The sequence below is a fragment of the Petaurus breviceps genome, unplaced genomic scaffold (genome assembly GCF_028583685.1).
Source record: "Petaurus breviceps papuanus isolate PSGF00001 unplaced genomic scaffold, PetGlider_PUasm1.0 90977, whole genome shotgun sequence".
NCBI classification, from domain to species: domain Eukaryota; kingdom Metazoa; phylum Chordata; class Mammalia; order Diprotodontia; family Petauridae; genus Petaurus; species Petaurus breviceps.
The window spans coordinates 22,218,280-22,232,096 of NW_027187391.1; the positions used below are offsets into that span (position 1 = coordinate 22,218,280).

A 13,817-nucleotide genomic window follows, 5' to 3' on the forward strand; every position below is an offset into this window, starting at 1 on the left:
TTCCTTCGTTAGATTGTGGGCTCCTTGACATCAAGGACTGTCTTTTGCCTCTTTTTGTATCATTGGCACTTAGCACAGTGCCTGGCATGTAGTAGGCACTTAATAAATGTTTAGGTTGACTGAATTCAGAGAAAAGGGAAAAATAAATAGAACACTAGGGTCCATTCACCATCAATGCCTAGGGATAAGATGTGGGACGTTTATAAAGGAGGCAGAGAAGGAACATCAAAACAGAAAAAAAAATTTGTTAGGAGAATATCATGTCTTTAAATAAAAACTAGAAAATATCAATTAGAATGGGAATAGTGATTGAGGAGAACAAAGGCAACAGGGGAATTCCAGAATAAAAACACAAACTTAGATGTTAAATGTCTACCTTGCTCTTTGCTTAGGCTAGGATTATGTCATGCCAAATTAATGGTAATTTATTCCCATTTTTTATTCCCACTCCAAAAGGAAAAAGATGTTGGAAAAATTTTCAAGCACAATGAATGCCATACTGAATGCATAAATTCCTTTATTGAAAATATTGGGATAGCACTGCATTACATATATTCAATATTCATAGATGAAGGGTCACAAAGTTTTGATTGAACAATACTGTTTTAAATAGAGAACACAGTGTTTGATTATGCACTGGCAAATACAGTATCATGGGATAAACTGTAGATAACAAGAGTGAAACATGTGCAAAATGTTAATGTTTTGCTTACCAGTGGGTGATTTACAAATGGTAAAAATGCCACATGTGATTATCATGAGGCATTCCTGATACCTCTCACCAACATACATGATGCTAGGAGTAGCTACTGAGCTAAGTTTATAATAGATATGCCAGAATTTGGTATTTATTGGTATTTCAAGTGGAAGGGATAGGATCTGGGCATATTAAAAAAAAAAAGCACACGCAGGTTACAGATTTAATATTTCATAGCAGCTGTTTTAAATCGCATGGAATGTGTGTGGAGCAAATGATTTGCTGATCTGTCGGGAGTCTACTTGGCATTTTGATTTGTTCACTTTCAAGTGTCTATAAATGAGAGGACATCTAGAAGACTTGCTGCCAGCTTAAGACAAATGTTCCAAATCATATTTTTATATCATATAGATATATACAAAACTTTTCAATTATAATCTTTAAAAAGCAGATTTAATTTATGACCAACCAATCTCATTTGGGGTTATTTTGAAATTTTCACCAATATGATCTTTAGGACTTATCAGAATCTATCGATCAACAATACAGTCTTTGCTTTTTATTATCTTGGCAAAATGAATAAAAGCATTTTCAAGGTGTGAAAAGGGGCTAGTGCCAAAGAGAGTATTCTTCCCTTTAAAAAAAAAATTCTGGTTTCTCATGTAATTGCTGAGGTTTCCTCTGGCACTGCTTGTGGCAACTGAAAGAAGGCTCAAAACAAAGATCGTTGGGCTAATTTTAAACTTTTCATGTAAAGAGGAAAAAAATAAAGGAAACCATAAGTCATCCAACTCTCTCTTTTAAGAGCAGAAAGTCTGTCCCTTAATGAAAAAGCTGGGGGTGGTGACAGAGAGTAGATCAGGCCAGAAAATGGAGCTTTTGCTATGAAAACACATGGTTTTTAATAGCTAAAGAATTATCTTCTACTCAAAAGGTATTTTTTCCCTGCCTACAATATTTATTTTATCCAGTAATTTCTAAAACTGGCCTCATCTCATAAAGAAGTCGGTTTCTCTTGTCATTCCCAAATGAAGGAGCACATGTCTTGGTCCCTTGCTAGAAGGCATTTATTGCTTCCACTGCTGAAGTGACAAGTTGGCCTAAGACAGTTAAGTTGGCAACAGTGAAGTTAAAAAAGAATTCAAAATTAGGCAGTCAATGTCTCTAATAGGAATGTATACATTATTGTCAGATGCTGCTGAAAAAAAAAATAACCCTAGAATAATTAGGGCAAAATTAAAACCAAATGCATTTTCTCTGCAAAATGAAAAATATCAATATAAAACTATATAAACAAATGAATTTGTTGCCAAAACAGCACACAAATCTAGGCATTCTTTTAAACCCAAGATTTAAACATTAAAAGAAAAAACTGCTAACACATTTCAGACAATGTACTAAAAACAATAAATAAAATTGCTCTTCAAAAAAATCCCACATTCCCTTTAAGTGCTGCAGATTTTGAATTTCTAAACAAGTTAAACTTTTCCATGGCAAACAATATGATGCTGTAGGTCTGGATAATGCAAATTGATATAAATACACAAGGCATATACTATACACATAATTCCACAGTATCTTTGTTCACAGTTACCAAAAATAAAAACTGCCTTGAACCCATACATCTATAAACAATCTTGATTCTTTATTGTAGAAGTTTGAAGGAGGTGGGAATAAAAAGTCTAGTAATAATCTAGTCTTCCATTCTCAAGCTTCACTTTCTGCCTCTCCCAGGTAGCTTTTAGAATCTTCCCATTATGGAGTCATGCTCTGGGATGGTTTCCAAAAGAAAGCATTATGGGATGTTATTAGGCAGCCTGTGCTGGGATTTCATCTTCCAGCCAGTTGTAAGAGGGCTGATTGAATTCAGTCTTTTTATTTTGATTTTTAAGGCAGTCTGATTTTCATTCAAATGTCCATACTTCTATGTCTTGAACTATGAAGTCTTCCTTCTTCGAAAGGATATCATTATTGAAAGTGCTGCAGGAGTTGCTTCGTCCGTGGTATAAGTCAGCGTCTAACCATAGACCAAATCGTCCACTGGAAGAAAAGTTTTAAACAGAATAAAAAACACATGCTGGAAAAAAAAATTTCATCTCCTACCTTCAGGCCTTTGCATAGGCTCTCTCCCATCCCTAGAATGTAATCCTTTTTCATCTTGGTCTCTTAGAATCCCTAGCTTCTTCAAAGGTCACCTTAAGTGCCACCTCCTCCTTTTTCTTTATCTAATACCTAGTGCCTCCTCCCCTCCCCAGTTCCAGTAAATTATTTTTGCATTTATTTTTTTGAACTTTTGCATTATTTTGCATTTGGTTATATGTGTACTTATTGTTTTACCTGATGGAATGTAAGCTCCTTGAGGGTAAGGACTATTTAATTTTTCCCTTTGGAGCATAGTAGCTAGCACACAGTAGGCATTTAATAAGTGCTTGTTGGTTGATAATAATGATTGGCTAAAACAATCACATCTCTACCATTAAGTTTTGTATAACAATATAAATTCCCACTTGGTTTACTTGATGCTTTTTTCTGTTATTTATTTATCATAGAGGAAGTGTGGCATAATGTATAGAGCTCTTGTAGAGACAGAAACATTTAGGTTCCTATTTATTACATATACTGGTTGTGTGACCTCAGACAAGTTGTAACCTTTCAGTATCTTGCGCAACACAGTAATGAAAATACAAGTTTGATCCTTCATTAAAAAGAGAGGTAAAACAATCAACAACCAAGTTTGAAAACAAATGGATAAAGAACTTTCTTTTCATTTATTTTAAGTAATGGATCCTACACAGTTCTTAATTTACAAGTACAATGAAAACAAGATCTTGTAATAACATGCAATTTTAACATTCATTCTTGCTGATAATAAAAGCTAGAATTTCAGTTAATCTGACACAATCACGAAAACTTTTTGACACCCACATTTTGGTTACTTGAGTCAAAGAAAGGTCATTCATGTCAAATGAAATATTTAAAAAACTTACCCTCCACCACCAAGTTCTAAAGAACTTATATCTCCATTGATGAAATAGGAGTTTTCTCCACTCCACTTGAATACCTGGGATGTGCAGAATAAACACAAAAGAGGGGACATTTTAAATTTTAGGGATTCTTGAGAAATGACTCCCATCAACATGTTATCTTGGGGATGAGGATGGAGACTGTGAATAACCGATTTGCTTGAAGATGCTCTTGACTTTTTTGGCTAGGATCAAATCTAGAGTGACTGAGCATGGAGAGAATCCTCTGGGTAAACCCTGACCGCTAACAGGCACCTAGAGATTCCAGGAATACAGGCTCTGTTGTGCCAGGGCCCACAATGATGTTCCTGGTAACGGCTACCCTCACTGGGGCTACATCAAGTTGATCTATAGTACACTTCCTGTTTCAGTGGTCCCCAGGAGAAAACAAGGGCATTGCACTTTCCCCCCAAGTAGTCACCTTGAAATTCGGGCTGAAAGTATAGAGGAAAGTTTCTCCTGTGCCGTAGTAATGGTCACTGAACTTGAACGGATGAGTTGCATATGCCCCAAAAATCTGTCAAAATACAAAGTATTACTTTCAAAATCAACTTTTAAAACTACCAAATTATCTTGCCTTCTTTCCCTTCCCATTTCTAAACATTTTCCATTACATCACATATACTCAGATGAGAGATCAGACTGCTGACAACGAAGAACTCCAAGTTTTATTCTCTGATTAGATTTGAAGGCTTACGAGAACAAAGTTCTTTCTCTCTTTTACAAGTATGACTGTGAGGGATTTTCCCTGCATAGAACAGTAATAACTAAACGTTTATAGAGCACTTTGCACAAGTTAATTAAATTTAACTCAAGAAGCATTTAGTGACTACTTTTTACATGCAGAGTCCTGGGTGACATACACACACACAAAAAGTTGTTGGCTTCAATTAGTGTCTAATCTACTGGGGAGGGGGATACAACACAGAAACGGATAACTAAATACAAGAAATTCTGAGGAAAAAAATACTAAAAACTAGTAAGAGATAAAAAGATGCTTTCCATTCAATGTGGTATTTAGGTTGAACCGTAAGGGAAGATAAGACTTCTTAGGCGTGGAGGAAGAGTGGTGTACATTCCAGTCATAGGTTGGGGGAGGGGGGGCAATCTAGGCATAAGACATAATATAAAGTTCTAGGGTCAACAAATAGGCCAATTTAGCTGGAATACATGTAGTATCTGAAGGGAAATAAAGTGAAATAAACCTGAAAAAGTATGCTGGAGCCAGACTATGGGAGATTTTAAATGGCCAAGCTGAGGAGTTTGTCATTTCCCTAGTGGTAATGGGGAATCATGTAAGATTCTTGATCTGGGGAGGGACATAAGTAGGCCTACCCCTTAGTCATTTAAAGTTCTCATCTGACATAAAAGACAACCCTATGACATGAGAAACATCATAGTATAGTAAGAAGGGTGCATCAAGTCAGGAACCTGTGTTTCTAAGACTAGGCCTTATACCAAACAGCTCTATGACCAAAGGTGACTTAATGAACAACACTTTCTACATTGGCAAACAGAAAAAATACCTTCAATGTTTTTCTCACAAGGTTGCTGGGAAACTCAAATGAAATAAAGTACTTTGTACACATTTTAAAGCACTATATAAATATTCATCATCATGTCTATGATTCCTACATTTTATTTAGAAGGAATCTGAAGGTCAGAGAAATAGGCTTGATAGGCCAAGGGTTCTAACATTAGAAAATGGCACAGCCATGATCTGAGTACTCCCTTTTCAACTGTTTGTCTTTTTCAGCAGGCACAAAAGACATTTTATCCCTATTTAGCAATAAAGGAGCTTAGTGTGAGTATGCAAATACCCCTGAGTAGAAACTGTTCCTATTTCTTTAATAAGTGTGTGCAATGAGTTTTTAAATTACTTCAGTTATTTTAAATGGTGGTTATTCTATAAAGTCCCTATAATACCTATTTTCCCCAGTTTCACATATTTATATTTATAGACACTGTGACTGCCCATCCCCATTATTACCTTAAAATAAATCATGAGTGTTTATGTGAGCTCTCTATCCATATATGTGGCTATGCATATATGTGTGTATATCATATATATGTAGAAAAATACATACATGTATATTTATAAGAAAAACAGAGAATATTGAGATTGAAGAGTAGGGGAAGAAGAGAGGAAGCTGAGAGGCAGTGTGGCATAATGGATAGAGAGCTAGTTCAGAAATTAAGAGCATAGGTTCAAGTCTCACTTTGGGCATATATTGGCTGCATGACCCTGGACAAGTCATAAAGTCTCACAGTGCCCTGGAAACCTTCCAAGAACATAAGCTGCAGTTCAGTTGCCAATCTACCAGGGGGTGGAGAAAGATTCTCAAATACCTAGGTATGCATCTATCTATCTATCTATCTACATATATATATATGTATGTGTATGTATATATATGTGTGTGTGTGTGTGTGTGTGTGTGTGTGTATGTGTGTGTATGTCCTGATGTCTTGGTCCTCTTTGAGAATAGACAAACAACAATATAGATATATGTATATATGATATATCCATATACACAATACATGGTAAATATTTTTATATAGAGATCATACAGGTATTCTATATCATAAAGATATATCTATCTTATATAGCTATATGACATGTTTATAGATACCTATAAGATCTCTCTTTCTCTCTATATACCAGGTATTGAGTGTGTACATGTAGATAATATTATGAATTTTTGTCAGATCTTCTATCACACATATAGGGAATACTCAGGCAGACTGGCAACTACTCTTCTTGAAAAGTTGCCAGGGGGGCGGCTAGGTAGCACAGTGAATAGAGCATCAGCCCTGGAATCAGGAGGACCTGAGTTCAAATCCGGCCTCAGACACTTAACAATTACTAGTTGTGTGACCTTGGACAAGACACTTAACCCCAACTATCCTGCTTTCCCCCCTCCAAAAAAAAAAAAAAAAAGAAAGAAAAGTTGCCTAGGGCACTGATGAGAGAGTTTATGAGTTGTCCAGGCCATATCTCACATCCACATACATACGTGTGTGTGTGTGTGTCTATATCTATTTTTTAAAACTATATCAGAGGTGAGACTTGAAACTGTCTTCTTAATTTCTAAGCTAGGTTTCTATTCACTATGCTACATCACCTTAAATCTTCCTTCTTTCTTTTTCTAGCCACCCCACTTCCAATTCTCTTTCCTCCCCCATGTTGCCTCCCTATCCCATTTTTCTATTTTTTAAAAATATACTAGAGGCTAAGGTAGAAGGGAAGATAATTCCGAAGAGCTCATTTTAGTGAAAGGTGTGTAAAGAAGTCACACATTCAAAAATATATTATATTGATATACTGATTGCCCTCTCAATGAGTGGGGAGGGGTAGGAAGGAAGAAGAGAATCTGGACCTCAAATTTTTTTTCAAATGTTAAAAAATATAATTTTTTAAATATTTAAAGAAAAAACTATATATACATATATATGGCTATCACAACACACACATATACATACATGTATATACACACACTATACACCATATAACTTTTACTATCAAATTTTTCACTAGAGTTGTTAACAAGGAACAGTAACAACCATTAAAACCTTCTTCCTTCCTCTTGCTGCAGTACAGTGAAAGTGGATATCTGGATAATAACAAGAATTCATCTTTAGACAGTGTCCCAAAGAATCCTACTGCAGCTTTATCTTTGCTTAAATATTCTATAGAGTATTTTAAGGCTTAGAATATCATATGCATCCCAAAGAATTCAGAGATGAAGTATATAAAGTTTTCTTTTGAAGGTTAAAGAGGTGAAAATTAGGTGAAAGTAATTCTAACCTGATTATCCATATCTTTGATGACCAGAAGAACAGGGCTGTCTAGAGATGCTGATTTCCGGTACAAAGTTTTCAGACTCGTGCCATGTTCTATAGTACTATATGCCAGCCTCCACGGATACCCTTGCACCCTTGCTGGAAGTCGCCGAGCAAGCTTGAAGTAGACAGATGATGAAATGAAAGAAAGAAATTTAATAAATCCCTTAAACATTACTCTACGGGTGGTTAGGTGGCGCAGTGAATAGAGCACCGGCCCTGGAGTCAGGAGGACCAGAGTTCAAATCCAGCCTCAGACACTTAACACAAAAACTAGCCATGTGACCTTGGGCAAGTCACTTAACCCCAACTGCCCCCCCAAAACAAAAACAAACAAAAACACATCACTCTAAAAACCCAAGTTAGACAACACACTCCAGTATACTCCAATTTACACATTCTTTAGGAATGAAAATAAGTCATTTAACTAAATTCACATAACCATACTCATCAGCATAATGTCTCTCTTTACTCCTATAAGGGCTACAGAAGTTAAATGAGAAAGAAAAGGAAGAATTATAGTAAATGGATCCTAATAAGGACACAGACCAGAGGGTAATTTTCCTTTTGGAGTTACTGTAACTATTGACAGCAGTGACCTTTGTAAATTCTTTACTTGTAGGGGCCATATATTTCTACTTTCTGTTGAATATGAAAGTCTAGCATATGGGACTGGTGTAAAGCAGGCTAGCATAACTGTATGAGATGCAAACTAAGTGCTAAAATGTTTTTAGAAGCAGCAGAGATCACTTCTAGCTAGAAGGAAGTAGGTGGAGCCCTAAGGAGGAGGTGACAATTGAATCGGGCCTTGAAAGATGGGATAGGATTTCAACAGACTGAAAATGAAAAGGGAGAGAAGCCAGTCCATGTGTCACTCAAAAACCAGCTTCCTGTGCTAGGTTGTCTAATCCAGCCCATGTCAACAATACTTCTAGTCTGGCTTTATGCACATGTGTTGTTTAAATCCTTAAAGACTGATTTCTTACTACTCCAATGATCATCATTCATACCTGTTCTATGTGCATGTTCTCTAGGAGAGCACTATGATGCGTTAAGACAGGGAGAGATTCGTCATCGTCCTCTTCATAGTAACTGCAAGTACTCTTTCTCCGTTTGGCCTCTTCAACTGTGATTATCTGAAATAGCAGAATTGTAGAATTTTAGAGTTGGAAGGGACCTCAGTGGCTATCCAGTCCAATCAATACCCAAGAGAAAACTCATACAATGTATTCATATTTGCCTTAATATCTCTAGTGAGAGGAGAACCTCCATTTCCCCAAGAGTCCTATTCTTCTCTGTTGTTATTTTTGAGTTGTTTCAGTCATGTCCAACTCTTCATGACCCATTTGGGGTTTACTTGGCAAAGATACAGCTCATTTTACAGATGAGGAAACTGAGGCAAACAGGGTTAAGTGACTTGCCCAGAGTCACAAAGCTAGTGTCTGAGGTCAGATTTGAACTCAGGTTTTCCTGACTCCAGACTCAGTGCTCTATCTACTGCTGAGAAGTTCTATTGTTTGGATGTATTTTCTTAGAACCTAAATTTGCCTCTGTAACTTTGATCCACTGTTCCTGATTTTGTCTGAGAGGGCAGATCAGAAAAAACCTAATCTTTCTACTGTTTCAAATACCATGATATGGATACACTTCCCCTCTCCTACCCTTTTCTTTTCCAAGCTAAACATCTCCAGTTCCTTCAATTGACCTGCACACAGCCTGGCCCTTTGCCATCCTGGACACTCTTCATCTTATTAAATGCCTTCCTAAAACGTAGTGCCCAGAACCAAATATTATTTTTTAGTAAGACTTAAATCAGTGAAGGCTTTCCTTTATGTGGTTACCCACATTTTGAAGGTGGAAGCTCAATCAGTCAATTTAAACTATGTAAGCAGGAAAATATGCTGCAAATTTACCCAGGAACAAAGGTTAACAAATTAAATAAAACCCTGATTAATGTCTTTGCTGATATCTCTTCCCTAGTTATAGTCAGAAGACCAGATTAATGTGTACGCTAAAAACTAAAGATAGTTAATTTTCTTCAATGCAAGCCTGCTGAATTTATCAGTATTACCCTATGTCCTTGAAGTTTGCAACTTGGAGTGCTGAGACAAACCAGGAAAATGCAAATCTCCACTGCTAGGGTCTCCTTCACCCCAAATTATCTTGAATTTATTGATCTGAACATATTAAAACACATACATGTTGTCTCTCCTGATAGAACATGCGCTCCTTAAGAGCAGGAAATATCTATGTTCTTTTAAATCTTTGTATCCTCAGCAGTAACACAGTGCTTGGCAAACAGTAGGTGCTTAATGTAATGGGAATGTAAATTTAAAGATCTTCCCTGCCCCTAGGCTAAAGTGCATGTGGAGCCTGGGGTGGGAGGCTTGTTTTTCAGTAGATACTTCTTGATTGGCCAGTGGGTCAATAAGGTTGTTTCATTCTCTGAGCCAGGAGAAGGCTATATAAGCCCTGATGTGTAGCTTTGTTTTGGGGCTCACTTTGAGAAGTGTTCTGTGATTTGATCAGATGAAACTCTGGAAAGCCGTTGTCCAGAGCCCCCCGGCTTTGAAACCCAGATGTTGTTTGGTATGGATGTAATGGTTGGACAGTTTGGAAATCTGTCTACTTTATCTGTTTTTGTCTTGATAATTCTGTCTGTATACTTTTTAGTTCGGGGTGCTGACCTTTTTCCCCTCAACTAGGTGAACGATACATATCTGACTGATTAAAATAAGCTTGTTAACCCATTTTGAGTTGCTTTCCTTTATCAAAGCAGATCCAAGAACCTGTGTTGGCAGACACCCTGGGGATGCTGGGGTGCTCGCTGCTACACTTACTAAATACTTTTTGTCTAAATTTAGGGAGGAGAAAATCTACACAATATTTTGTAATGGTAGGAACTAGCATATGACCTTTTACATTTTACAATTTGAAGGCCCTGCCTACACAAAAGCCATAGTGTTAAGAAATTCTATGTAGACCAAAAAAATAAAATAAAAGCATGACCAAAATAATTTAATAACTCTTCAGTTTATTCTAGAAAACTGTTCAGGGGAACATTTGTTTTTTAATATTGCATGAATAAGGAGAAGTTAGGGACAGGGACCTATGATTGTTAAAGGGAGCTCTGGACTTTCCAGGATAGTGGCTCTCTATCAAAGCCAGTCAGCACCTTCTCTGAAATTTATAATCCTAGGAAGCATTTTTCTTTTTTAGCAATTACTACACTGTACTAAACACTAGGGATACAAATAACAAGCTAAAAGAATCACAATCCCTGCCCTTGAGGAGTTTACCTCCTAATGTATGCTTCCAGAGAGTTTCCTTAAGAAATATGCCCAGAGACACACAATTCATGTCAGAGATGGAAATTGAACCCAGGTCTTCCTGGTTTCAAAGTTAGCTTGAACCTATGGCCTTGAAGTCACATGTGGCCTTCTAGGTCCTTGAGTGTGGCCTTTTGACTGAGTCCAAGTTTTACAGAACAAATCCTTTTATTAAAGGGATCTGTTCTGTAAAGTTGGATTGAGTCAAAGGGCTGCACTTGAGGACCTAGAGGGCCATAATGTGGTTTCCAGGCTAAGGGATCCCCACCCCTGTAATCTAGGCTATGCTGTTTGTCCATGATAAAGAGAGTCTTATTTTGACTGGTATGTGAAGACAAGAGTCCGTTTTATTTGTACCTGAGGAAAAAACAACGTATGTCTTAAACTGTGTGGGATTTAAACATTTTTTTCTTTAATTTAAAAAAAAAATCCCACACAGTTTAAGACATAGGTAGTTTTTTTTTCCATACAATTTAAGGATAATTGAATAACGTCTTGCTATTCTAGCCATACTCTAATCCAAAGTTTCCCAAATTTATTTGGCCTACAGCCTCCTTTAAAAAAAAAATTACTCAGTGCCCTCCTGGGGTTAGGTTAGGTTAACCCTTATTTTTATTCAATGCCCGGCAACTGCATGCATCTACTGCCCCTCTGGATTGTTCCAGCACCCCTCACCCCCCCAGAGGGAGGCATCACCCACTTTGGGAACCTATGTAAGTCTAATTCATGAAAAGAAGGCACCAAGAGTCAATCCCTTACATATAAACAACAACAGTAGGTGGATTCCCTTTCTTGGCTACTGAAAGTATTAGATTAGCATCTGAACATTCTGGTTTGCTTCTTAGCTCTGCAGCTTACTAGGGATGTAGTTTTTACAAGCTGAGTCTGACAATGGGAAAGTCATTTAATCTGAGCTTTAATTTCCTCATTTGTGAAATAAGAGTTAAACTAGATAACTGTTAATATTCCTTCTCTCCCTAAATCCTATTATCTCTGTGAACTAGGATAGTGAAATTTATTTATTTGGCTACATCACCTTCTTTGTTTGGTTCGATACAGTCATACAGTATGGATGGCTGCTAAGGCACTTTAGGTATAGAAAGAGGTGTAGTGTTATAATCAACTCATAGACCCGGCATGCCTCAGAACTTTTAGTGATGGGGTGTTTCTAGGTCAGAATTTAGCATAGAATGCTATCAATCTGGTGAGTAATCCTTCCTCAGACAGAGGATCTTAAGAACAAAAGGATAATTAGGGCCTCAGCTGCCAAGGGGAATAACAAGAACTTTCTCCAAAAGCTAGGAGGAAGTCATGGAAGATTTTTGAACAGAAGAGTGCCCAGATCTAAGCAACAGCAGCATTATTTTGGCAGCAGTGTCAAGGAAGGACTGGAGGGGACATAGAGTGGGGGGCAGGAAGACCTATCAGGAAGCTATTGCAACAGTACCAGTAAATGGTAAAGAATGCCCACACTAGTGTGGGAGGAATCAAAATTGAGAGAAAGGATCTAAGTGCTTCAGGGGTATATGAATAAAAGGTGAGTCAGAGAGAAGAATCAAAGTAAACTTAAGATTTTTAATATGGTAAACAGGGTTAAGAGAATATCACTAATCAGAAATCCCCAGAAATAGTGAAGACTCAAGGAGGAAAGATGCAAAAACTTAGTTTTGATTAAAAAAAAAAATTGTCCCTCTCACTAACCCTTCTCTTTCAATTGAACAATAGAGCACTGGCTCTATAAAAACGTCTGAGAGATAAAGCCTTCAGTACATAGTCCAACAAAACTAATCCCTCCATCAGTTACACCTAAAAACGTGAGTTGCACTCACTTAGGATGTGAGTGTAACGTTCCTTCTTCATCCTTTTGGTCTATTACTACATTAATCAGAATTCTAAAACTGTTTTTCTTATAATGTTATCGTTGCAAAAACTGTTCTACTTGGCTCACTTTGCATTGGTTCATAGAAGTCTTCCTTTTTCAGAATTTCATTGCATCATCATGTCAGTTTTATAATTTCTCAGGGCACAATAATATTCTATTTACATTCACACACAACAATTTGTTTAGCCATTCCCCAAAGAAAGATACCTCATTAGTTTCTAATTTTTGTTTAACATGAAAAGAGATGCTATAAATATTTTTGTACATATAGATCTTTTTCCTCTTTTGTCTCTTTAGGGCGTAGGCCTACAGCTGGGGCTAATATAACCCATTTTATTATCTTTTGGGATATAGTTCCAAATTGCTTTTTCAAAATAGCTCTACCTAGAGGTATACTAGTATATCTATTTTCACACAATTTCTCTAACATTTGTAATTTTTACTCTTTTGTTATCTTTGCCAATCTGTTGCCATAATTTGAATCTGATTATTAGTGATTTGGAGCATTTTCCCCTATGATTGTTGATAGCTTAGATTTTTTTTTTCCTATAAAAACTGCCTGTTTATATCATTTAACTATTAATTTACTGGGGAATGTAATAAATAGTTTTTTATGTGGCTTGGATGTGAGACTTTCATTAAAAAAGAAACCAAAAAACAAAATTTGCTGCAAAGATTCTTCCCCTCCACTTACCAGTTTTCCCAATAAATTTTACTACATTAAATTTGTGCAAAAACTTTAAAATTTTATGTAATCAAAATAATTCATTTTATCTTGTGTGGTCCTCTTTATCACTTATTTATCATGAACTCTTTCCTTATTTATAATTCTGAAAGATAATTTCTTCCATGCTCATCAAATACGAGTAAAAAAGAAATTACTTTCCTGTGTACTATGTACTATGAACTATGAATAGGGGAAGAGTTCATGACTAAACAAGTGAGTTTTTACAATAATTTTGTCAAATATTGAGTCCTTTCCCTAGTAACTGGGATCTTTGATTTACTCAAACTCTTTGCTACTGTGTTTGTTTACTTCCTTGTGG

The 13,817-nt window shown here is 36.5% G+C and overlaps 1 protein-coding gene across 4 annotated transcripts in view; it reads right to left on the minus strand.

Moving 5' to 3' along the window:
- Positions 1-499: 499 nt before the first annotated feature.
- The window catches only part of NCOA7 (nuclear receptor coactivator 7), a 220,889-nt gene continuing 207,571 nt past the window's right edge, over positions 500-13,817 (minus strand). For all 4 annotated transcript variants that reach the window (XM_069077464.1, XM_069077467.1, XM_069077465.1 and 1 more), the window contains 5 exons: positions 8,571-8,696; positions 7,526-7,678; positions 4,142-4,237; positions 3,685-3,758; positions 500-2,737 (listed from right to left, as the gene is read on the minus strand). In XM_069077464.1, the coding sequence (XP_068933565.1) occupies positions 2,602-2,737; positions 3,685-3,758; positions 4,142-4,237; positions 7,526-7,678; positions 8,571-8,696 (585 nt within the window). In that variant the 3' untranslated portion in view covers positions 500-2,601. The remainder of the gene's footprint in view (positions 2,738-3,684; positions 3,759-4,141; positions 4,238-7,525; positions 7,679-8,570; positions 8,697-13,817) is intronic.